This window comes from Cotesia typhae, unplaced genomic scaffold, assembly GCF_013202065.1.
Source record: "Cotesia typhae breed Kobodo isofemale line unplaced genomic scaffold, CoteBio_Ctyphae scaffold_121, whole genome shotgun sequence".
Classification (NCBI taxonomy): Eukaryota; Metazoa; Arthropoda; class Insecta; order Hymenoptera; family Braconidae; genus Cotesia; species Cotesia typhae.
Genome location: NW_027423773.1, coordinates 2,505,390 through 2,528,259, shown reverse-complemented (window position 1 = coordinate 2,528,259; position 22,870 = coordinate 2,505,390). Strand labels below are relative to the sequence as shown.

General features: G+C 26.7%; 4 protein-coding genes across 4 annotated transcripts; 2 read left to right on the top strand and 2 right to left on the bottom strand.

The window, feature by feature from the left end:
* Positions 1-2,612: 2,612 nt before the first annotated feature.
* LOC141533802 (E3 ubiquitin ligase Rnf121) lies at positions 2,613-5,853 on the top strand. Its single transcript, XM_074252870.1, is given in 8 exon segments — positions 2,613-2,791; positions 3,093-3,127; positions 3,436-3,577; positions 3,642-3,796; positions 4,268-4,496; positions 4,581-4,752; positions 4,755-4,815; positions 5,674-5,853. Coding segments are annotated over 8 exon segments (942 nt in total). The 5' UTR covers positions 2,613-2,764; the 3' UTR covers positions 5,795-5,853.
* A 198-nt stretch (positions 5,854-6,051) lies between these two features.
* Positions 6,052-8,165, bottom strand: LOC141533804 (transmembrane emp24 domain-containing protein 7). Its single transcript, XM_074252875.1, is given in 4 exon segments — positions 6,052-6,316; positions 6,389-6,634; positions 7,814-7,845; positions 7,848-8,165. Coding segments are annotated over 4 exon segments (627 nt in total). The 5' UTR covers positions 7,969-8,165; the 3' UTR covers positions 6,052-6,088.
* Positions 8,166-8,712: 547 nt separating this feature from the next.
* Positions 8,713-12,401, top strand: LOC141533806 (WD repeat-containing protein SL1-17). Its single transcript, XM_074252877.1, has 8 exons — positions 8,713-8,856; positions 9,602-9,710; positions 10,200-10,364; positions 10,481-10,719; positions 11,557-11,650; positions 11,723-11,816; positions 11,889-12,060; positions 12,186-12,401. Exons 1-8 carry the CDS (start codon positions 8,854-8,856, stop codon positions 12,276-12,278), a joined length of 969 nt encoding a protein of 322 aa, XP_074108978.1. The 5' UTR covers positions 8,713-8,853; the 3' UTR covers positions 12,279-12,401.
* Positions 12,402-12,716: 315 nt separating this feature from the next.
* Positions 12,717-22,572, bottom strand: LOC141533798 (uncharacterized). The gene is made up of 3 exons (XM_074252863.1): positions 22,019-22,572; positions 20,485-20,667; positions 12,717-19,401 (listed from the first exon to the last, which is right to left on the bottom strand). The coding sequence occupies exons 1-3, from the start codon at positions 22,070-22,072 to the stop codon at positions 13,489-13,491; spliced, it is 6,150 nt and encodes a 2,049-aa protein (XP_074108964.1). The 5' UTR covers positions 22,073-22,572; the 3' UTR covers positions 12,717-13,488.
* Between the last annotated feature and the right edge of the window lie 298 nt (positions 22,573-22,870).

Genomic DNA, 22,870 nt, shown 5'->3' with positions numbered 1-22,870 from the left:
ATTAGAATTAAAAAAATATTTTTAAAAAATTGTACGTACACGGAAAGAACAAGACGACACTGAATATCATCCCAGATTATACTCAGTGATATCTGTGGTGAAAAAAAATTTCAGGTAGTAACTAAAAAAATCCAGATTATACTGTGTGATATCTGGATTATAATCAGTATAATCTGGATTATAATCAGTATAATCTGGATTATACTCAGTATATTCTGGATTATACTAGCTACTATCTGAAATTTTTTATCACTCCGTATAATCTAGGATGATATCCAGTGTAATCTTGTTCTTCCGTGTATAATTTTTAAAATTTTCATTAATATAAATCACAAAAATTTTCAGATTTCGGCTAATTTAATTTTTATAATTATCATTTATAAAGCAGAAAAATTTCCAAGCAATCACAATCTTTCTCACTTAAACAATTTGGTTCAATAAACAAGCTAAGTACTGTATCTAATGACATTACATTGAATTTTATTACCGTCAAAAATACTCGTCTTCAAGTAATGAATAATTAAAAGATACAGGCCATTCCCCTTGTCTTAAAAATTAATAATTTAATCATCAGTTAAAGCAAAGTAATATTATATCAAGGCTCCATTAAAGCTGACATTGAGTCATGAAACATAGTTTCAAGGCAAGGTTAGCGTTTCCCAATCATCTTTTTGCATCTACCTAGGTGGGTTTACTTGAAAATACTACTTCCGAGAAAGTTTGCAAAGTTTGAAATAAATTGACAAATAAAATTAATTCTTTGGGCGTGTAATTGAATAATACTAAAGTTAGCCGACGTTTTTAATTTTTTGATTTTAAAACTAAAAAATATTTTTAAAAAATTGCATTTACAGTTTTTCGAGTTTTTTAGAAGATTTTTCTTTATTTTTTTGTAATAATTTTTCAATAAAAAAAAATGATAAAAATTTTTAGATGTCGGCTAACTCAATTTTTATCGTAATTGCGTATATTACAGTTAATAATATAATATAAATAATTGTGATTTAAAATTGATCGGAGAATAAACCATAATAGGAAACTGGTTTGACCGTGATTGTTATCGAGATGACATAATTGTCGTTCTTAAACGTAGGATTAACTGCCCACACATGATCTGACCTTTTTTAAACACCCATTTTTGTACACCAGACTTACCGTCATTTTATTTAATTATATTCTCAAGGCGTAAAAACAATGACTAAGTTCGGTTAAAAAGTGAGGTAATCGATAAGTCTTTTTCGATCTTAATAATTAAATTTTTTTAACCAGAATCCAAAAATAAATGCTGTAATATAATTATTTCTGTTGATTAGTAAATTAATGATGATGTTTCAGAGATTTATCAGGATTTTTTCTGAATTATAGATAGCCAATTTTTACAAAAATATAGTTTATCAAAGCGGTCGGAGAAGAAGAAATGAAAGAATAAAATTTTATTTTATTTTATTACTCGAATCTTGTTATTGGTCACATTACAGTAGAGAAGGGAGAAAGAAAAGTGCGAAGGGTGTATAAAAAATTTCCATGTACGGGTTTATAACGCGGTTTAATTTCACTAATTTTAAAAATTGTTATTGTATATAAAAAATTTTTTTTCGGGAAATGCAATTTTTTTTTTTTTAATTTTTTGTAATAATTTTTTCAATAAAAAAATTTTTAGGTGTCAGTTAACTTAATTTGAGTTAGCAATCAAACAATTTTTTAATTTTAGTCGATAAAAAAGTTTTTTACAAAATATAATTTAAAAAAATTTTTTATTTTTTAAAATTTCTACATTTCATTTTTTTTTTTGCAATAATTTATTTGAGGAGCTGATTTTCAAAAGGGTACTTTTTCATATTTTAAAAGAACAGTTTTTTTTATTTTTTAAATATTAAGTACTTTAAGAATTATAAAGATTTCTAAATGAAAATCGAATTGTAGCTTCGTAACCCATAGCACTTTAAAGTTAAATTAAAAAAGTTCAATAAAAATATTTATAATTGAAGATAACCAGTTTTTTGTCTCGATTAATTGAAAGTAAAAAAATATTAGAATTCAAATTTGCGCGCGCAAGCGCGCGCATGAATTTAGGATTTGCATTTATTTTTATGCTTTGATATATTTGACCAATCACGTTACGAATAGTTTGCTTACATGATATATTTTCATATTTTTCATCTAAATTATAAAAGTGGACCCTTTTGAAACTCAACTCCTCATTTATTATAAAATTATTAAATATTTGATAAATTAATTTTCATCATCTAAAATGATAAAAAATTACAAGGGTAAATTTTTATAATACTGAAGTTAGCGGTCAGCTGTCAATTTAAAAATTTTAAGAATTTTTTTAACAAATCAATTACAATAAAAAAATGCTTCTAAAAATTTTCACTTGTAATTTTTATTAATTTTCACATGTGAAATTTTTTAATTATTTTTTTTTTTTAATAATTGCATTATTATAAAATTTTAAAATAATTTTTAATGTCTGCCAACTTCAGTGTCATAAATTTTCAAAAAACATTTAAAAGTTATAAAATTCTATTTTGAAAATGGCGGGTCCCGGCTAACTTCAGCGCCGGAATAGGGAATAGGGCTGAACTGTCAGGTGATTCAAGTGATTCTACTGCACATACGGTATAGAAAAGAACTATAATATTTACAAACTCAAACTGTCCCAACCAAAAGACAGATGTTTTAATTATTAATTACTTAGTAATTTAAGTTGAAATAAATAATCAATTTATCAGCATTTAAACTATAGTATTAATAGGCAATAATGGATTTACATATAATGCCAAATAAGGTAATTAATACATTTTTATTTTTCTCAGTCAACTGTAACAATTTTTTCATTTAATTTATCGTCCGGCTACGTAACCTTTTAATTGTGTGACAATTGTTTATAAAATAATCTAAAATAATTTTATGACATTAAACTTTTTTTCAACAAAATTTTTTTTAAACAAGCAAATTAATTCCGAAAAATTATTTTTAAAAGATTACATTTTTTTTTTTAATTTTTATAATTTTTTTTTTTTTTGATATTTTTTATTTGTTAAAAAAATGTTTTTAATTTACTAAATTAATTTTTTTTTAATTTTCAGAGTGAAGCGGATATGACTCCAGAAGAACGGAGAAGGTAATTAAAAAAAATTATGATATTAAAGTTAGCTATCACTTGACCATTTTCTAAAATTTTATTTAACAAAAAAATGGCATTAAAGTTAGCTGTCACTAATATAATTTTTTTTAATAAATAAATTTACTCCAAAAAATTATTTCTGAAAAATTGCATTTTTAATTTATTAAAATTTTTAAATGTCAATTTTTTTAATGCAATAATTTATTTATTAGAAAAATTATCAAAAATTTATGAGTTTGACATTTCTTATTTTTAACATTAATAAAATATTTACAACTAATAAAAATAATATTTTTAATTTCTAGAGCCGATCACATAAAATTGCATCAAAAACATGAAGGACATGAATCAATGCACGCCGAAATGTTACTTATATTATTTATAACATTGATAGTAGTCCAAGTGTTGCTAGTAGAATGGAAAAAAAGATACTTCAAATCTTATCAGGTAGTAGTCAATAAAATTTATAATCATAACAACCAACTCATTTGAATTATAACAATGTTTACAGTTAGTTACACTTATAGCGGTTTGGTTAATACCTTTTGGAATGTGTTTAAGAAACTATTGGTGGAGATTCATTTTTTCATGGTTGCTATTTTCATGCATAACAGCGTTAATAGTTAGAAAAGCTTTACAGAAACCCATTCAAGGAACAACACCTAGGTATTGTAAAGGTTTTATGTTTATCTAATACTGCTTTTGTCATTTTTAATTTTATTAATGCTTTTATTAAATATTGAAATTTATTTCTAAGAATTTCATAGTTAAAAAGTTTATAATAATTTTAAAGGGCACACTTATTGTGACAGCCTAAAAAAATTTTTGGGAATTAAAAACAAACTTATTATTATTATTATTATATAAAATAGACAACTTGCAAATTTTAATTTAAAATTATTTTTCCCAAATTTAGAAAATTTTTCAATAAAACAATTATTGTGAAAAAAATTTTTATTTCTTTACCTAAGAAATAAAATTATTAAAAAAATTAATTTTTTTATTAAAACATTGTTTATTTTTTTCAAAATAAATTTTTTCTCTCGGTATATTTTTTTTTAATTAAATTGAAATTTTTTTTTAATTATATTGAAAAAAAAAAAAAAACATGTAATCCAAATTTTTTTTTTTTTACAGATTAGTTTATAAATGGTTCTACTTCATATACAGGCTTAGTTACGTCCTAGGAATAATAGGTTACATAATTGCACTAGCAACATTTTTTGGATTAAATTTAGTTTTTGATGTTAAGCCGTCAATTTGGATGGACTGTGGATTATTATTTTTATTTTATGGGCTTTATTTTGGAGTATTAGGCCGTGATATAGCTGAAATTTGTACAGATAAAATGGCAGCTCACATAGGAGTAAGTTTTTCAATATTTTTTTTTTTTAATATTTTTACAAAAATAATTTTTTTTTTTTTTTTTTTTTTTTTTTTTTTTTTTCAGTATTATGTACCTGGTAGCATGCCTACAAGGACATTAGACCCTAATGTTTGTGCTGTTTGTGGTAATAAAATTCTAGTTCCTGAATTTGAGGAAGGAGTCATCGAAAACAGTTACAAATTAAGTTGCGAACATATTTTTCATGAGTTCTGCATTAGAGGATGGTGCATTATTGGAAAAAACAAACTTGTCCTTACTGCAAGGAGAAAGTTGATCTCAAGAAGATGTTTTGTAATCCGTATCCTTTTTAGTATATACATATATTTTTTTTTTACTATCAATTTATGCATTCTATTTTTTTTTTTTTTTTTTTTTTGACGTTATTTCATAAAAATGAATTTACAGAAAAAAATTGATAAACTTGTAAGAAATTAAATTTCTTACAAAGGTCCTTTGATCAAAATCACGAAAATTGATATTTCACGAGATATAGATAATTTTTTTTTCAAGTATGAAAAAATCCATGATACTAAAATGAGCAGACATTTGAGAATTTTTTATTTTTCTAAATCAATGAAAATTATAAGTAAAAAAATTTTTTAAAAATTGTAATTAGAATTTAAAAAATTTTCTACATGTCAAATTTATTAACAATAATTTTTTCAATGAAAATTTTTAAATGTCAGCAAATTTAATTTTCATAAAAATTTCATTTAATGATATTAAAGACTGAAATTTTCAAGGATTTTTTTAAACAAAATTTTCAAATGCGAAAAAAAAACCTTCACTGAGAAAAAATTTATTTTGAAAAAAATTGGGTATTATTGTGATAAGAAATTAATTTATTAAAATTTTTATTTCTTAGCTGTAGAAAAAATAATTTTTTTGTCAAAAATTTACAAATTTTCTAAATATTTTTTTTTTTCTAAATTAAATAAAATTTTTTCACCAAAAAAATTACTGTAATAAAAATTTTTATTTCTTCAGCTAAGAAATAAAATTTTTCACAAATTTCTTATCACATTTTTTCAAAAATAAATTTTGTTTCTTAATCTTCAAAATTAACAGAATTCAACATAGAATCATTTCGTCAGTTGTCTATTTAAATTTTACAAACAAACTTTGTTGACCTTAACAATACAAATCGATATTAAAGATGGGAAAGGCCACATGTACTTTACGGACAATTATTGGATTGGATCAGATGGTTAGTAGCTTGGCAGCCATTAATTTTATTCCTTGTTCAAGGTATAAATTGGGCATTTGGCCTTGAATAGGCAGTGTAAAGCTAATTGTGAATAAAACCAAATCTAATAAATAAAAAAAAATAAATACATACCATATTAATTTTTATACTGTCGTATCATATAAAATTCTCGCTAAAAATATCAAGCTAATAATTTAAATGAGAAATTTATTGAAGAACTTACATAATTACATTTGGATAAGTCACTTTAGTAAATATTAATGAAAATTAAGGATGTATCTATTACATAGCTGTAAAAAATGTAATTTAAAAACCTATGTTCAGAAATTTAATTTCTTCAACTCGAATTTATTAGAACAGAATGTTACAATCGTTGATAAGGTTTTCGATCAGTGAAGAAATTTTTAAGCACTAAAACTTGTCCAACAGTTGTAACTAATATGGCAATTGTTTCCATAATGGACCACCACAAAACTCTTTCGTTTAAATCTTCAGCTCGTTTACGTCCTTGAGCTTCTCTTAATCTGTGAGAAGTTTGGAAGTCGACAATACGGACCAAATTTTTGTGCACTTCTTGAGCCGAAGATTCCATCTGAAATTTTAATTTAAATATTGTAAAAAAATTTTCATTGATATAATTTTTCATAAGTAGATTTGGTTCTACCTGAGTCATTACTGTGACGTGCTCTTCCAATCCAGGAACAGCAAACTCGTCTCCAACTTGGAAATCCATGTAGACTAACTTATGAGAAAATGTTGAGAATTCATTACTGAAACACGTTTTGTATTCTCCTGTCATTTGAGCAGTAAATGTGTGCGAGTCAAATTGGGTTTTTACTTGGCGATAAATTATTTCTTTATTCGGTGCTTCTAGTGTTACGTCGATGTCATATTGACCACCAGTTACTACCTGAAATATAATTTTTTAATAATTATTTTAAAGTTGTTAAAAAATTTTATTTAAAAATAGAAAAAATTATTTTTTTTTTTTTGCCATAATTTCTTTGTTATAAAATTCTTAAAATTATTAAATATATTCTAACTTAATTTTTGTAACAAATAAATTAATATGAAAAAAATATAAAAAAGTAAAAAAATGCAATTTTTTAAAATAATTTTTTATTGTTACTATTGGCTGTAACTATTAAAAAAATTATACCTAAATTTATAAACTAATTTCAAAGCTTTTGTTTAACATTAAAAAAATTAATGACATTAAAATTAGCACTTGATCATTTTTTAATTTAATTCAACAAATATGTTCCATAAAATGATTTTTAGTAAATTTTTAAAAAATTTAATTATTACAGTTGTCCTCATGGCGCAATAAAAAAATTTTTTTAATTCAACAAAACAAATAAATAGTTTAAAAAAACTAATAAAGCACGCTTTTTATAGGAAACCGAACTAAAAAATAAAAAATAAATTTTGATGAATTTAAATTAAGAATAGTGTTAAAGATTTTGATAAATATAAATTAATTATCGTGTAAATAAGAATAAAATATATTTAAAAATTTATAAAAATTATGAAATATCTGCTAAATTAATTTTCTTGAAAATTTCTGTCATTAAAATAAAAATAAAAAATTGACAGTTTTAATTTTTCAAATTCTAATTTTGATGATCCAGAAGTTAGCTGTCAGCTGTTAATTTTTTAAATTTTATTAACAAATTAATTACAATAAAAAAATGCTTTTACAAATTTTCACATGTGAAACTTTTTCATAATATTTTTTTTTATAATAATTAAATTGCTATAAAATTCTAAAAAAATTTTTAATATCTGTCAGCTTAGTGTCATTAAAATTAATCTAAAAATTCTCAAAAATTAGCTGTCGGCTGAATTCACTATCATAAATTTTTTGATTTTTTTTTTTTTTTTTTTTAATAGTTAAATTAAAACAAAAAAATATTTTTACAAAATTGCACTTGCAGTTTTTGAAGTTTTTCACCGGTGCAAATTTTTTTTTATTTTTTTGTAATAATTTTTTCAATGAAAAAAAAATTTTAAAAATATTTAGATGTCGGCTAACTTCATTTTCATTAACTTCAGTATCATAAAAAAAAAAATATAACAATATACATACTTGAAATTCAAGAGTAGCTGACGTGTTTTTTCTATTTCCTGATAGAAACATTCTTTGGCATTGTCTGGCAATTCAAATGTTAATTCTACACTGCCCGCAATTAAAATAAATGATAAAAATGAAGTGACAAAAATTAACCTCTTAAAAAGATTCATTGTTGCATAATGTGGAGATAAAGTTTAAATCAATAATACATAAATAAATAATAATAATAATAATCTATAAATTGTTATTTATAATTGAATTATAATCTTATTAGCTAATTTAGGAAATGACTTAGCTACACCTTTCAAAATTATCACCAAAGTGTCAACGTTTACATTGAATTATTATCAGCTATACTTCTAACGTGGCCGGATATCACAATACATACGTAAACATAATCTATATTTTGCGTTTAAAATACATGTCAGATCGATTAGCCAATGATGTAATTCCAAAAACTGGATATCACATTTTCTATCACTATTTTTTTATAAAGCTTTTTTTTATTTAAATTAAAAATATCAATTATTTAATTTAACAAAAAGTGGATGAAATTTTTTTCATTTTTTATTTTATTTATATAAATAAAAATAATTTTTATTGTTGTTGAATTTTTTTTTCGACGCTAGGGAGAGCCACTATTTAAAACTTATTAATACTGAATTTAGTCGTCAGCTGTTAATTTTTAAAATTTTATTAACAAATCAATTACAATAAAAAAAATGCTTACAAAAATTTTCACTTGTAATTTTTATTGAATTTTTTAATTTAATTTTTTTTATAACAATTGCATTATTACAAAATTTTAAAATAATTTTTAATGTCTGCCAACTTCAGTGTCATAAAACTTAAGGCGCATTCATTTTTTGAAGTAAAGTGTTGTTGTAACTCATGGAGGTTAGAGATTACCTCTACCCACTTCATGTACAACTTGCGTGACCGGCTTTCAACACAAACAACTGACCTTAACAAACCATAACCTTTTGATAAATTAAAACTTGGAACTTTAAATATTTAATTATTTAATTAATTTTATCAAAGTTAATCTTGTAAACATGGTATGTATTATTTTATAATTATTATATTAACATTGTATTAAAATCAGCAGACACCTGACCATGTTTTGATTTTATAAAAGAATTATTTTTTTTTATAAATGTTTACAACCTATGTGCGTGAAAATATATAAAAAAAAAAAAAATTTTAAAAGATTTTAAAAATCGAAAAGGTGCTTTTTTAATTTTTTTAATACTATTTTATTTTTTAAATATACTGGAAAAAGTTCTTAGGTGTCTGCTAATTTCAATATCATGTTATTTTAATGAAACTAAAATTAGCCGACAAAAAATATTTTTTTTTTTTTTTAAATAATTTTACTAGAAATAAAAAAAAAATATTTTTAAAAAATTGCACAAATAATTTTTAAAATTTTTTCCATGTGAAATTTTTTTTTAACAATTTTTTAAATAAAAAAAAATTCTAGAAATATTTCAATGTCTGCTTATTTTATGAAACTTAAGTTAGCCGACATTTAAAAATTTTTAGAATTTTTTTTATTAAAAAAATTATTACAAAAAAGTAAAAATAAAAAAATTCATTTTTAAAAAAATTTACAAACTATAAGTGCAATTTTTTACAAATATTATTTAGTTTTAATTTAATAATTAAAAAAACTTAACAATGTCGGCTAATTTTAGTATTATTGTTATTTTATCTCATAAAAATAATTTTTTTTTTTGTTTTATCTATTGTCTACATTTTACGTGAAATAAAATAAAATTTAATAATTTATATTTATTTTAGTATTCACTAGTTCATAAAACTGAAAATGCACATGAAGATAGTATTTGGAGTTGTGCTTGGGGTCGACCAAAAAGAAAAGCGATGCTCAGCCAGACAACGAAGATTCACAGTAAGGAATTTTATTATCAAGTCAAAATTATTATTCATATAAATTATCTGACATGTTTTTTTTTTTTTTTTATATATATATATATATATATATATATATATATATATATATATATATATATATATATAAAGAAAAAAACTTTTTCAAAAATTTGTACTAGAAATTTTTAAAAATTTTTAATAGAATCTTTTTTTTAAACAACTGTATTTTTATAATAAAAAAGTTAGATAATGTTTAAATATCTGTTTATGTTCCGTAAATTTTTTTGTTTCATTAAAATTTGATTTTTAAAAATCAAATAAAAATTTCGTTCAAAAAAAATGAAAATTAAAATCGTTGACTCCACTTGTAAATATTTACAAAAAAATACTTTAAAAAAATTGTAGGTATAATTTTTAAAATCTTCTATAATGAAATTTTCTTTAAATAATTTTTTTAATGAAAATTTTCTTACCGAAATTAAATTACTTTGAAATTAATTTTTTAGAGATTCAATTCGATCATCCTCTGAAGAAGCTGAATACATTGTCACTGGCTCAGTAGACGACTTGGTAAAAGTTTGGGAACAAAAAAACGGCAGTCTTAAATTAAAACACAAGTTATCAGGACATTCACTTGGAGTTGTATCTGTCGCAATAAGTTCCGATGGCACAAGTTAGTATTTTTTATATAATTTATTATTATTATTTAATTTAATTTAATATTATTATAATATATATAAATTAAAAAAATAAAAAATAAAAGTAATGAAAATAATTTTTAATTATCAGAATGTGCATCAAGTTCCTTGGACTCGAGCTTGAGACTGTGGGATTTAGAGTCTGGTGAGAGAATCTCAAGTATTGAAGTCGGCCCGGTTGATATTTGGACTGTTGTATTTTCTCCTGACGACAAATTTATAGTTTCTGGAAGTCACGCAGGGAAAATTCACTTGTATGGAACTGAAAGTGGTAAACAAGAACAATCGTTGGACACAAGAGGAGGAAAGTTTACTTTGAGTGTAGCTTATGTAAGTTTGATAATTAATTTGTATTTTTGTTATGATAAGTATTTAGACTGTATTCGAAAATGATCTATCTCTAGATACATAATTAAGAAATGACCTTGTATCTTGTAAAATATTGACATTTTTAAAGATATAAGCTCACCCCGACATTGCACTCATCGAGACCTTTCATTTAAGTACCCACATCAATTTTTCATATATTTTATATATTTATATATTTCACAAATACCAGATATATAAAATATATAAAAAATGCCATGTGGGTACTCAAATGAAAGGTCTTGATGAGCATAACATCGGGATGAGCTTAAATTTTCAAAAATGTCAATAATTAAGAAATGACATTGATATCTAGTCAACTATTGACATTTTTAAAGATATAAGCTCACCCCGACATTACACTCATCGAGACCTTTCATTTAAGTACCCACATCAATTTTTCATATATTTTACATATTTGTATATATATATATTATATATATGTATATATGAAAAATATATGAAAAGGCATGTGGGTACTCAAATGAAAGGTCTTGATGAGTGTAACATCGGAATGAGCTTATATCTTTAAAAACATCAATATTTAAGCAAGTACAGTGCAATTTAAAAAAGTCATTATTTAATAAAACAAAATTTTATTTATTTATAGTTCACAAGTCACAGCAGTCATATAGTGACTGCAAAGTTACTAGTTATTATTAATTTTAAAAGATAAAAAAAAATTTGATTTGATAAAAGATTAAATTTATTTTTTTAATCTCGACTAAAATAATTATTTTTGTAATAAAGTCAATTAATTTTACTAAATTAATTTTTTTAATAACAAAAATTTATTTTTAGAGTCCTGATGGAAAATACATTGCTAGCGGTGCTATTGATGGAATAATCAATATATTCGACGTAGCATATGGAAAAGTCTTGAGAACATTGGAAGGTAAAAAAATAAAATATTTTTATTTTTAGTATTTTAATTTTCTGGATAAATTTTTAATTGTTTAATATTTAGGTCACGCTATGCCTATTCGATCACTCTGTTTCTCTCCGGATTCACAATTACTCCTAACAGCTTCTGACGACGGACATATGAAGCTTTATGATGTGTAAGTTTTATTAAAAAAATTTTTATTATTTTTAATAAAATTAATTAACAAATTTTTTTTTTTACCAAATAGAAAAGACGCAAATGTTGCTGGAACATTGTCAGGTCATGCATCGTGGGTTCTCGGAGTTGCTTTTGGTCCGGATGGTCAAAAATTTGCTTCAAGCAGTTCTGATCATACTGTTAAAATTTGGGAATTAGCACAAAGACAGTGCTTACACACTTTTAATGATCACAATGACCAAGTGAGTTTTATTTATTTTTTTCTTACTTGAAAATAGTCAAAAAATTAAAAGAGTTGAAAAATTTATAAATTTACCCTTCAAAATTTTTTTTTAAAAATGAAAATAATTCTTTTTTTTATTTTCAGGTTTGGGCAGTGAAATATCATCCTGAAAAAAATAATTTACTTGTATCAGTCTCAGAAGACAAGTCTATTAATTTGTATGAGTGTCCACAGTGATGAGAAATATTATTATTATTATTATTATACCTACAATGTAAATTACATTAAAAACTTATTCTTACATACAATTTAATGTGATATTGATTTTTTGACAGAAAAATAAAAATATCAAAAAAACTTTTTATGTTTAAAAATAATTCGAGCTTAAATTTATATATTTAAATTACTTACAAAAAAAAAATAATAAAAATAAACTTGTCTATAAAATTTATGAGCAAAAGTTTTATTATTTAAAAAATCACCATCATACATCTAAAAAAGATAATATCAATTACATGACTAAATAAAAAAAATTATACATTAATATAAATCAAGGAAGATGACGAGGAGCAAAATAATTGCTAATTAAAAAAAACTAAGCGTAAATATAAACTATAGTAAAAAAAATAAATACTTTACAATTATCGGTATAAAATGAATTTTGAAGAAACAAAATTATTAAATTGGGTTTATTTGTTGATATACCTGAGTTGCATAAATATTAAATTTAGTATTAGTATAAATAAATTAAGAAGTTATTTTAAATTTCTTCTTTTAATTAATTTAATTTCAAATATCAGCAGAGTCAAAATAGACAACTTTAATTAAATTTAATAATAGACTAGAAATAATTAATTTCTACGATTTCTTCTTTTACCCTATTTCTTCAATTAATATAAGCAATATTGAAAATGTACCGAAAATTCCGCTACAATTTTATGTATAATGGTTTACATATTATTTTTATACTGGTTTATAAACTATTTCCGTAAAATCTCTTGTCAGTCTTAAAAAAGTAACAGAAAAAAAAATAAAAAATCGGCAAAAAAATTTTTTTATCTTTCTTCATCGCAAATAAATATTTAAATAATTTTGAATTTAAAATTCGCGCCAAAATGCATATTAAATATTAATTTTATATAAAAAGAATTTTCCAAATTTTTAGTATCCAAGATAATTATTTACAATAAAAAATAAATAATAATAATATCAATATTTCTTCTTAAAAATAATTAAAAGTAAAATTATTTAAAAAGCAGCATATAATAATAATTATATACATATAAAATAGCAATTAATAAAAAAAAAAAAAAAAAAAAAATCAATTATTTCTTCTTTTCAAAATAATTTTTTTTTTTTTTTTTTCCAACTATAAATTATCTTAGGCAAAAATATAAACGACTAGTCAAATAAAAAATTATAAAATAATTCTTTACATCTTCATTATTTACGTCGGAGTAGTTTCTTCTTTATTATTCGCTCCTTGAGTTGTCTCAACTGAAGAAGATAACGTGGGAATATTCTTCTCAAGATAAACGGGAATTTGACTTTCTGTAGAATCAACAGTAATAAAAGAGCCAAGTCTCGACAATCTTTTAGCCGGATCATTATTATCTTTTTTTCTAAGAACAACTGGAGTTATTTCTTCATTAATTTTACTATCCGTAAATTTAAGCGGAATTTTACTTGACACTTCTGAAATATTAGTTAAATCCAATGAATTTCTATAAATTGGCTCTTGTGTCTCACAAGAAAGTACCGAAGGTTTTTTTATTTTACTTTTAAAATTATCTGATTTATCTTTTGGCATTCCTTCAAAAGTCGAACTTCTAAACAATCTTTGAGTCGATAAATTATTAATAATTTTTTCCGTATCAGTAGAATTAGACGCAGTGATCCATTGACGTGAATTCGGCTTCTGTTGTTTATTTTGCGACTTTTCAACTTTCTTCCATAAATTAGCAATCTTACTAGCCGTTTCTTTAACCAATTTTTTATCCGAAATTTCCTGTAAATTTTGCGAAGAAATATTAGCATTGTAACTCACCCTCTGCTCACAATTAATCGGCTTCTTAATATTAAGAACATTGGAATAAGTACCCTCAATCGGACTCTTAAATTCCGTCCCTGAAAATCGCTTAATAGGAATTTTAGGAGATCCAATTTTCTCCGCAACACCTTGAGTAATTTTGTACTGACTATTTTTCCCAGCAGCTTTGCTCTTAATATTACAAGAAGATAAATTTCTCGTAGGCTTCGCAATTTTGGACTTAGATGGCGAAGCGATCGCCACAGTCGGTGCATTTTCCATCTCAGGTTCGTCTTTGGTAAACGTACCTTGTCTTTCCAGAGCTTTAGGAATTTCTTCTTGATCTTTCTTACCGACCGTAGATTCCGACGGCGTGCTATGACGCTTGTAACTCCCGCCACTTTTCCTCTGCGGAATAGAGCTTTTTTTATTCAACGTAATTATTTTCGTTCCTTTCTGCAAAGCGCCTAATTTCAATTGATTATTATCCGTGGATGTATTCTTCCGAAGAGTCGTAGCTCTAGTGGCTCTAACTATCGGAGAAGTATTGCTGCGGCCTATTCCACTGATATTGATCTGTTTTACCGGCGAAGATTGGGGAGTAGTCTTCCTTGTATTAGGACTCGAGTACAAAGCCTTTCTTCTTCCTCTAATTCCTTTGGGACTTACAGGCTCAGATTTATCCTCTGAATTTCCACTGTTATCTCTCGGCTTAACAATTCTTGGCTTTTTCAACATTTCTTCCGTCGGAGAAAGTTGATTTTTATTAAGATCAAATTCACTTACCTCTAAATCATCCACCGTATTATATTCTTCCTTCAAATCATCTTCTAGGTTATTTTTTTTGCCGTTAAAATTACTCACAATATTTCTTCTTTTAATTTCAAAATCTTCTTTACCTTCAGCGGCTTCAGTAGCTGCACAATTAGCTTCTTCAACTTTATTTGGTTTATTAAATAACTGCGGAATATTTGAATTTTTTTCCACGGCTACTTTATTCTTCTTATAAGTTCTAGAACCGTCAATGTGCTGAAACATGGGAATCCCCGAAGAACAAGCAGCGGGAATCTCCATCGGTAAATTACCGACAACTTGGGTTTGAAATCTCGCGGGATCATCCTGGCGTCGTTGCCTAGGAGTAAGTCTAGAACTACCTAGATCTTTTTTAACAGACTCAGGAGCAATAGTATAAGTCTTATACCTTTCTTTAGCTAATTGTCTCTTCTGCTTTGGCGTTAAAATATTTTTAATTTGTCTTTTGGGCGTTGATTCAGTGCTACTGCAACTGTACTCAGTAGAAATCGGAGTAGCAGCTTCATCAGTGTCATTACCATCCTCAAATTTATTATTCAATCCCTTCAATTCATCCGGAATAATTTGAAATTCATTGCAAAGAGTATCACTGCACATAGTGTCAGTATTGGCATCAAGAGTCGTGTCATCAATGTCAATAATTTCATTAAACAAAGAAGGAGGATTAATATTATCAAGAAATTCACTGAGACTATTTGTTGCATTATTTCCGGAGTATTTTTTTTCTAAAATAAATTTATTCCCAAGACTAGAGTCTTGAATCTTGACATCAACAGCCTCGGACATGATACTTGCTACGCTGATAATACTATTGTCCATCTCTCCGCTGTCTAGCAGCTCGTCCATTATCGACGGAGGCTTGATATTCTCCAACTGTGAAACATTTTTAATGCTACAATTATTCAAAAGACTCTCCAAGCTTCCAGTGTGATTGTATTCTTGGCCCAGAGCTCGCTTAGCAACGACTCCAATAGGAAGAGATTTTTTTCTATCTGAAATTCGTGAATTGAACAACGTTGGAGGAAGCGACGTTGAATTGCAATTAAGACTTTCAGTCGCTAAATAACTCGAATTTAAAGACACAAAACTGTCCATCACAGACGGAGGTTTTACATCATCAATATCATAAATAAGTTCATTGTCATTAAATTGATTACTCACCACTTCGGCTAGCTTAAAAGCCTCCAATTCAATTATCCGGGACGTAGTCATGCTTTGTTCAATTTCTATATTTTCAGCGAGAGTCTCCAGCTGAGTTGGACAGTCTTCTTGGACACAATCACTGTCATAAGATCCAACCAAAGGAATGCTTATGCTAATAGTGGGAAATGACAGTTCATTGGGTGACTCTTCATTCCACGTGTCACTTTGGAGGCTTTGTTTCATCCCAATTGAATCTTTTTCCCTTATAGCTTCTGTCTGTTGAACAAGAGTCGCTGTTAAACGGTCTAAAGAAGCTATCATTGCATCTGGATCACGCTGTCTTCTATATTCTTCATCTTGGTCTTTAAACAAGTGCTGATTGTTTTCTTCTTTGGAGTATTTTGTAAATTTACCAGGATTTACGTCCAGCTGAGTGAAAGCCATTTTGTAAGACGTGGAAGAAGCTTCATTTAACGAAAATTCATCTTTAATCATTTCTTCCAAGTCCTGTTCTTTCTTCTTACAATTATTAAGAAGAATATCCGATGAACTGTTACAAGGACTGTGATAAAAATTTTCTTCCAATGAGCATGTGTTTAATTCTTTTGAAACGTCAGAATTAGAAAAATTTATTTTACAAAAATTATCTGATTTATCTTCAGCGCTTTCAACTTGATCCAAAGCAGAAGTCGTTTGATAGCGAATTAAATTATTATCTCGCTGCAAAGTCTTCTCCAAGCTATTTCTTCTTATTAATTGTCCATGTCTGTTATTTTGCATGCCAATATGAATGCAAGCTGCCAATAAATCATCATCATCATCATCATCATCAGAGCCAGTTAAGCTTTCTGATTCAATATTTTGTCTAGTTACTTTTAATTGCCTGTCATTAATTATTTTCGGTTCATTGTCAATTATATTGCAATTTTTAGCAACATTCACTTGCTCAGTAGAATTAACCTTTTCAATAAAAGGATAAATTCTTTGCTTTGAAGCTTTGTATGATTTAACTTCACCCAATTTATTAAAATTATCACCGGAAGAAATACCAGAAAAATTATTATTTGCTTCTGGCTTTTTTAAACAACTCCGAAATAAATACTGACCTTCATTTTTATTCTTACTCCCTATAAATCTGTCCGGTTTCATTTTATCATACTGCAAGTCTGACTGTGATGAATTCAACGAAGTACCACGAGGAGTTCCTTCAGTGTAATAAGTCTTGACAGTATCATCTTGTTCGCTTCCCGTAAAATATTCAGTGGTCAATTTTTCATCATCTGAATTACGCTCTGCGTATCTTAAGCTGTAATTTGTCGGCTCGTCTAAATCAGTCTCTGCATAATCACCAAAAGGATCCTTTTTATTGGACACTGGTGATAAAAGCGGCTTAATAAATCCGCTTACAGCTTCTGCCGGAGAAATCGGAGCTTTATAAGATTTATCAATTGACTTAACAGAATCCGTTGGAGATAATTTATTTTCAATAGTTGATCTCAACAAAGAAGAAGACTCTTGACTAGCAGCAGTAGCCCAAGAAATAGTAGATGTGATATTATTTAAATTATCTTCATTAAATTTTTCTCCAAATGAATTTTTATACCTCAAACAATTTTTTTTCTCCAACAAAGTTTTATTAAGCTCATAAACATCTTGATTATGATTGTGAGAATTTATTGTAGAGTGTAAAGAAGATGATTGATTTTTTTTATTAAAATCCGGTAGCTCTACGTGTCTGTGAGCTTTTTCAAAAACAGTATCAGAATGCGTGCTGGTAATCGACCTAACAGATTCTTTGCTTTCACTTCTGGGAACTTGATTAAGAATAGAAATTTCTGGTTGCTTGTGATAAGTCCTGGTCAAGCAGGTAACGTCAATAAAATTGCTTTCAACTTTAAAAGAAAATTTATCATCTTTGTTGGTAGGAGAGCTGCTGGGTTCAATATTATCGCAAGTTTCAGAAAGATTCTGATCAATCTCCTGCTCTAGAGCTCGTTGTCTTCTGGCAACTAACGAAGGAAGAGAGGGCAGTCCGAGACCTCTGGCCGTGGAGTCAAGGTGCACGAGATTGCTGCCACAAGGTCTGGCACTGAGAAGATTTTTAAGCGCAGCGGAAGAGCCCATGGAGATCATTTTGTGCTTCGAGTGTACGAGACTCCTCAGCATTGGGACAGCTCCGAGGTCCCAGAGGAATCTTTGATCGTAGGGACACCTTGCAGAGAGGTTCCAGAGCGCTCCGCAGGCATTGCTGACCACTGTCAAGCTCGGAGACCGCAATTGTCTCAGCAGAACTTGCAAACAGCCGCGTTCTCTTATAATAGCCCGGTAATCGTCTCTGACAGCAATGTGGCTTGATACGTTCCTTAAAATCCCTCCGGCGTTTTCGACGATTGAGAGAGTCTTGGAAGGCGCTTTATAGCTCAGCATATCCACTAGGAATGCCAGAGCACCTTCTACGGCGCAAATGTCGACCTTGTTGGTGCTGCAGTGGGCAGACAAGTTCCAGAGAGCTGAAAGGATTGACTTCAATGTTGACTCTTTTCTTCCTTCCATTGAAGCTTTCATCAGTCCGGTCACAGCGCCGACTTCTCGGAGGATTTGCTTGCTGTTGCTGTCAGCTCGCCAGGACAAATTCCGCAAGACACTCGCTGTGACTTGTCTCAAATCGTCGCTCAAGCTGCAGAGCTGGGACACCAACGCTTTCATGAATTCTTTAAAAGAGCACAACAGCGCTTTGTTGTTCCCGTCGCCGAAAGTTAAATTAGTCAGAGCCATCCCGGCGTATCTCCGGAGAGTTATGCAGCTTTGATCGTCCGAATCAGTCCCATGAGCTGCGTGGTCCATCTCGATCAGCTCTGCGACGGCGTGCAGCCCACCAAGTTGGCACATTGCGTGGCGGTGAGCTTCATCGAAGGACAGCTTCATCAACGCGGCTATCGTTGGTCCAGGGTGCCTTTCCAGGTCGTCTGGTGGTCTCTCGGTCTCCAGGCAAGTTCTCAGCATTTGACAGTAGTCCCGAACTTGCTCGAGGAGTCGCAGGACTCGGATTTCACGCCTGCCTATTTTTTCGTCGCTTCTAGCGAGGACTACGTTGTGTAACGCTCGAGAAGCTCGCTCTCGGATTTCTTGATCCTGGCCCGGAGTGTGGATCAGCTGGATTAAAAGCGGTAAACAGCCCGATTGACGCATCACCAGGCAGCTGTCGATTGAATTGCTCATCGCGAGAAGGGTTGAACTCATGTCGTCACGACCTTCTGTGCTGCCCAGCATTCCAAGAAGGCTGTAGACTACGTCGACTTTTGCGCCCAACCGCTTGTGGCCTTGCAGGTCTTTTGAACCGCCGCTTCGAAGGGAGCTTATTGTACTTGCCATTTCCTGGAGATTAATTCAAAAGTTAATATTCGTTTTTATTTATCAATAATGCCGCAAAAAATCTGAATAGTTTTTTTTTTTTTTTTTAATTACTATTAAAAGGCTCCCTCTGTTTTTATTGATCCACAAAAATTACCCACGTCAAAATTTCTCATACAACAATAGCTCAAGTTCTTTATTAATCCGTAATAATTTCTCGAGACAAAAATTTCTTGTTCAACATTTTTTTAAAGGCTTGATTTTTCATTGTTAAAATTTTTATTCAAAAATTTATTTAAATATTTTTAGCTTATTTTTAGATAAACACACACAAAAATTATGATAAAAGGGCCCAACGCAGTAACAAGCTTATGTGTTGAGAATTAACATTATGACATATTTTTGAATATAAATATTAAAAACAATAAAAATAATATAATTAATAATCTAAATTATGAGCAATGAAAAAATATTGCATAAGAAATTATTGATGAGAAATTTTGTCGTAGGTAATTGCATAATTATTGCATGAGAAATAAAATACGGTCACCCTATGAAAATATGTTAGTTCACTATAATTAAATTTACTTAATTGAAATCAAGATATTGTAGACCAAATAATTTTATGTTTTTTATTATGTTTATTTCAACATACGACGAGGGCTTTTGATTATATTTAAATAGATGTAATTAGTTTATATATCATTGATTCTAATTGTTGTATGTAAAAAATGTCATGCGCAGCAATTTTTGTATTGGAGACTATATGTTTTTTTCTATTGTAAGATTTTAAGGTATTCATTAATTTTTTGTATATGTTTTGTAAAATAAAATTCGGATGCTGAAAAAAAAAAAAAAAAAAAAAAAAAATTTAAATCTTTTAATAAAATAAAACAAAAAAATATTTAGTTTTTTTGCGTCATTATCTGATTAGCAAAAGGATTTATCCTCATAAAAAAAAAAAGACTTGAAATGTGAACTTTAAAGGAAAATGTATATTTATATAATATTCAATTCAAATCAAATTAATTAAAAAATAATTTTTAATCCCTTTGTTTTTTCAGAACTAATAAATAATAATAATTATAATTAATTTAAAATAATTACATTGTGACTTCTAGATATACTATGTTGGTCAGGAAATCCTATTTGCTGATGAATCCATGTATTTTGTTTGATAGGCCATTCACATGGCGGTGATAATCCATAACCATCAGCGGATATGTTAGCTTCAGTATCTTCGTCAATGCTTCTGTCTTCATCGTAACATTTATTTGTTCTAGCGTAAAGCTGAAATTTAATTAATATATATATATATGTTATTTTTTATGTTTTGTGTACTCAATTATTTATTAATTTTAAATATGACATTAAAGTTACCCGTCACTTCACAATTATTTTAATTTTTTTAACAAATAAATTTTAGCAAAAAAAAAAAATATTAAAAAAATGGACTTGTAAAAATTTTAATAAATTAAAAATGCAATTTTTTAAAAATAATTTTTAAGAACAAATTTTTAATGTCATATTTAACTAACTAATAATTTTTATTTTTTTTTTTTTATTTTATTTATTGAAATTAAAAGATATCTGTTAATTTTTTAGATTTTTGTAACAATTAAATTATGATAAAAAATAATTTTAATAAATAAATTTCACACCTAGAAATTAAAAAAAAATTACAAGTGTAAATTTATTGTTATTATTATTATTATTATGAATCAATAAAATTATCAAATATTTACTCATTTCAGATGAAAATTAATTAACCAGGTATTTCAAAATTCCCAGAATTCTCATTTTTAAAAATATTTTTTTACTTACAATTGTTATTGATTAAAAAAATTAAAAATTGTTAAATGTTTTTGCTAACTTTAATGAAAATTAATTTAACAGATATTTAATAATTTTTTTAATAAATAAATTAGTGCATTAAAAAAATGGACATTTAGAATTTTTAATAAATTAAAAATGTAATTTTTCAAAAATAATTTTTTTGTTAAATAAAATTAAAAAATGTTCAAGTGACAACTTACTTTAATATCATTCACTTTAGTATTACTAAAATTATGTAAAAAAAAAAAAAAAAAAATTGACATTTTTTAAAAATAAAAAATGCAATTTTTTAAAAACAATTTTCTGAAAAAAATTTATTTATTAAATAAAATAAAAAAATAGTCAAATGACTGCAAATTTAAATGAAAATGAAGTTAGCCGACATTTTAAAATTTATTATAAATTTTTTTTTGAAAAAATTTCACTTAAACAATTAAAAAAAAAAAAAATTTCACTTCAGTGCCATAAATTTAAATGTCATTAATTTAAATATTACTTTTTATTTCTTAAATCTTTATATAAATATATATATATTAAATTTGTTAGGTATAGAGCGCAAAGAAAGTTGTTAGCCGAGAAAATCAATATCTGTGCGAGATTGGTGTGGCAGTAATACGACTACTTTCTGAGTGCTATGCGCAAAAACGTAAAATTATCTATTTTTTAACATTTACTGATTTTTAATTAAAATTTCACTAAAACTAAGTAAATTTAAATAAAAAAAAATTACTACAATTCATGTACCTCATGAATGAACTTTAATTATACATGAGTACGTTTTTAATAATTAAAAAGAATGACTTACCTCAGAACTTTGTACACCGCATTTCTGTTGATTTAATTTTTTCATTGACTCCATGACATTGTTAAATGTCTTAGCACAATCTTGATATTTTTATCACTGCATAATGTCAAAAATATTTGATAAGAAATTAAATGAATGACATACGATTGAGAAAAAGTATGACAAAATACAACCAACACCAAATACGACTTGACGTGATTTGCTGGCACTGGGTCTGGTTAGTTTTAGTTTAGTTGATTTTATGAAAATAAAGATTTGAGAAGGGGAGCTCCTCTTCAGTCAGGGGCGGATCTCCTGCTGTGCGCTATGAAGAGACTTTTATTTAAAATCTTGTATCGCCGTGCTCAGTTTGTATGGGACTGTTATCAATGTATTTTCAAGTCCGTCGTACTGTCGTACCCACCTTTCACGCCGACGCTTAGCGCGTAGTTCACTCTTCACTCAATTACTCTATACTGCTGCATTTACGGCTCTATACTCACACATTACCTTGTCTGGACAAAAAAATTAAAATTTTTATTATTTTTTAAATATATAAAATATCACACTGAAGTTAACAGGTATTAAAAATTTTTTATGATAATTAATTTAAATGACATTAAGTTTAGGAGTCACAACAATTGTTTAATTTTATTTAACAAAAAAAATTAATGACATTAAAGTTAGCTGTCATTTGACAATTTTTTTATTTTTTTTAATAAAAAAAATTTGTTCTAAAAAATTATTTAAAAAAAATTGCATTTGTAGTTTTTTAAAATTTCCAAATGTCAATTTTTTTTTTTGCCATAATTTATTTATTACAAAAATTCTTACAATTATCAACTATCTGCTAAGTTTATTTTTATAATAAAT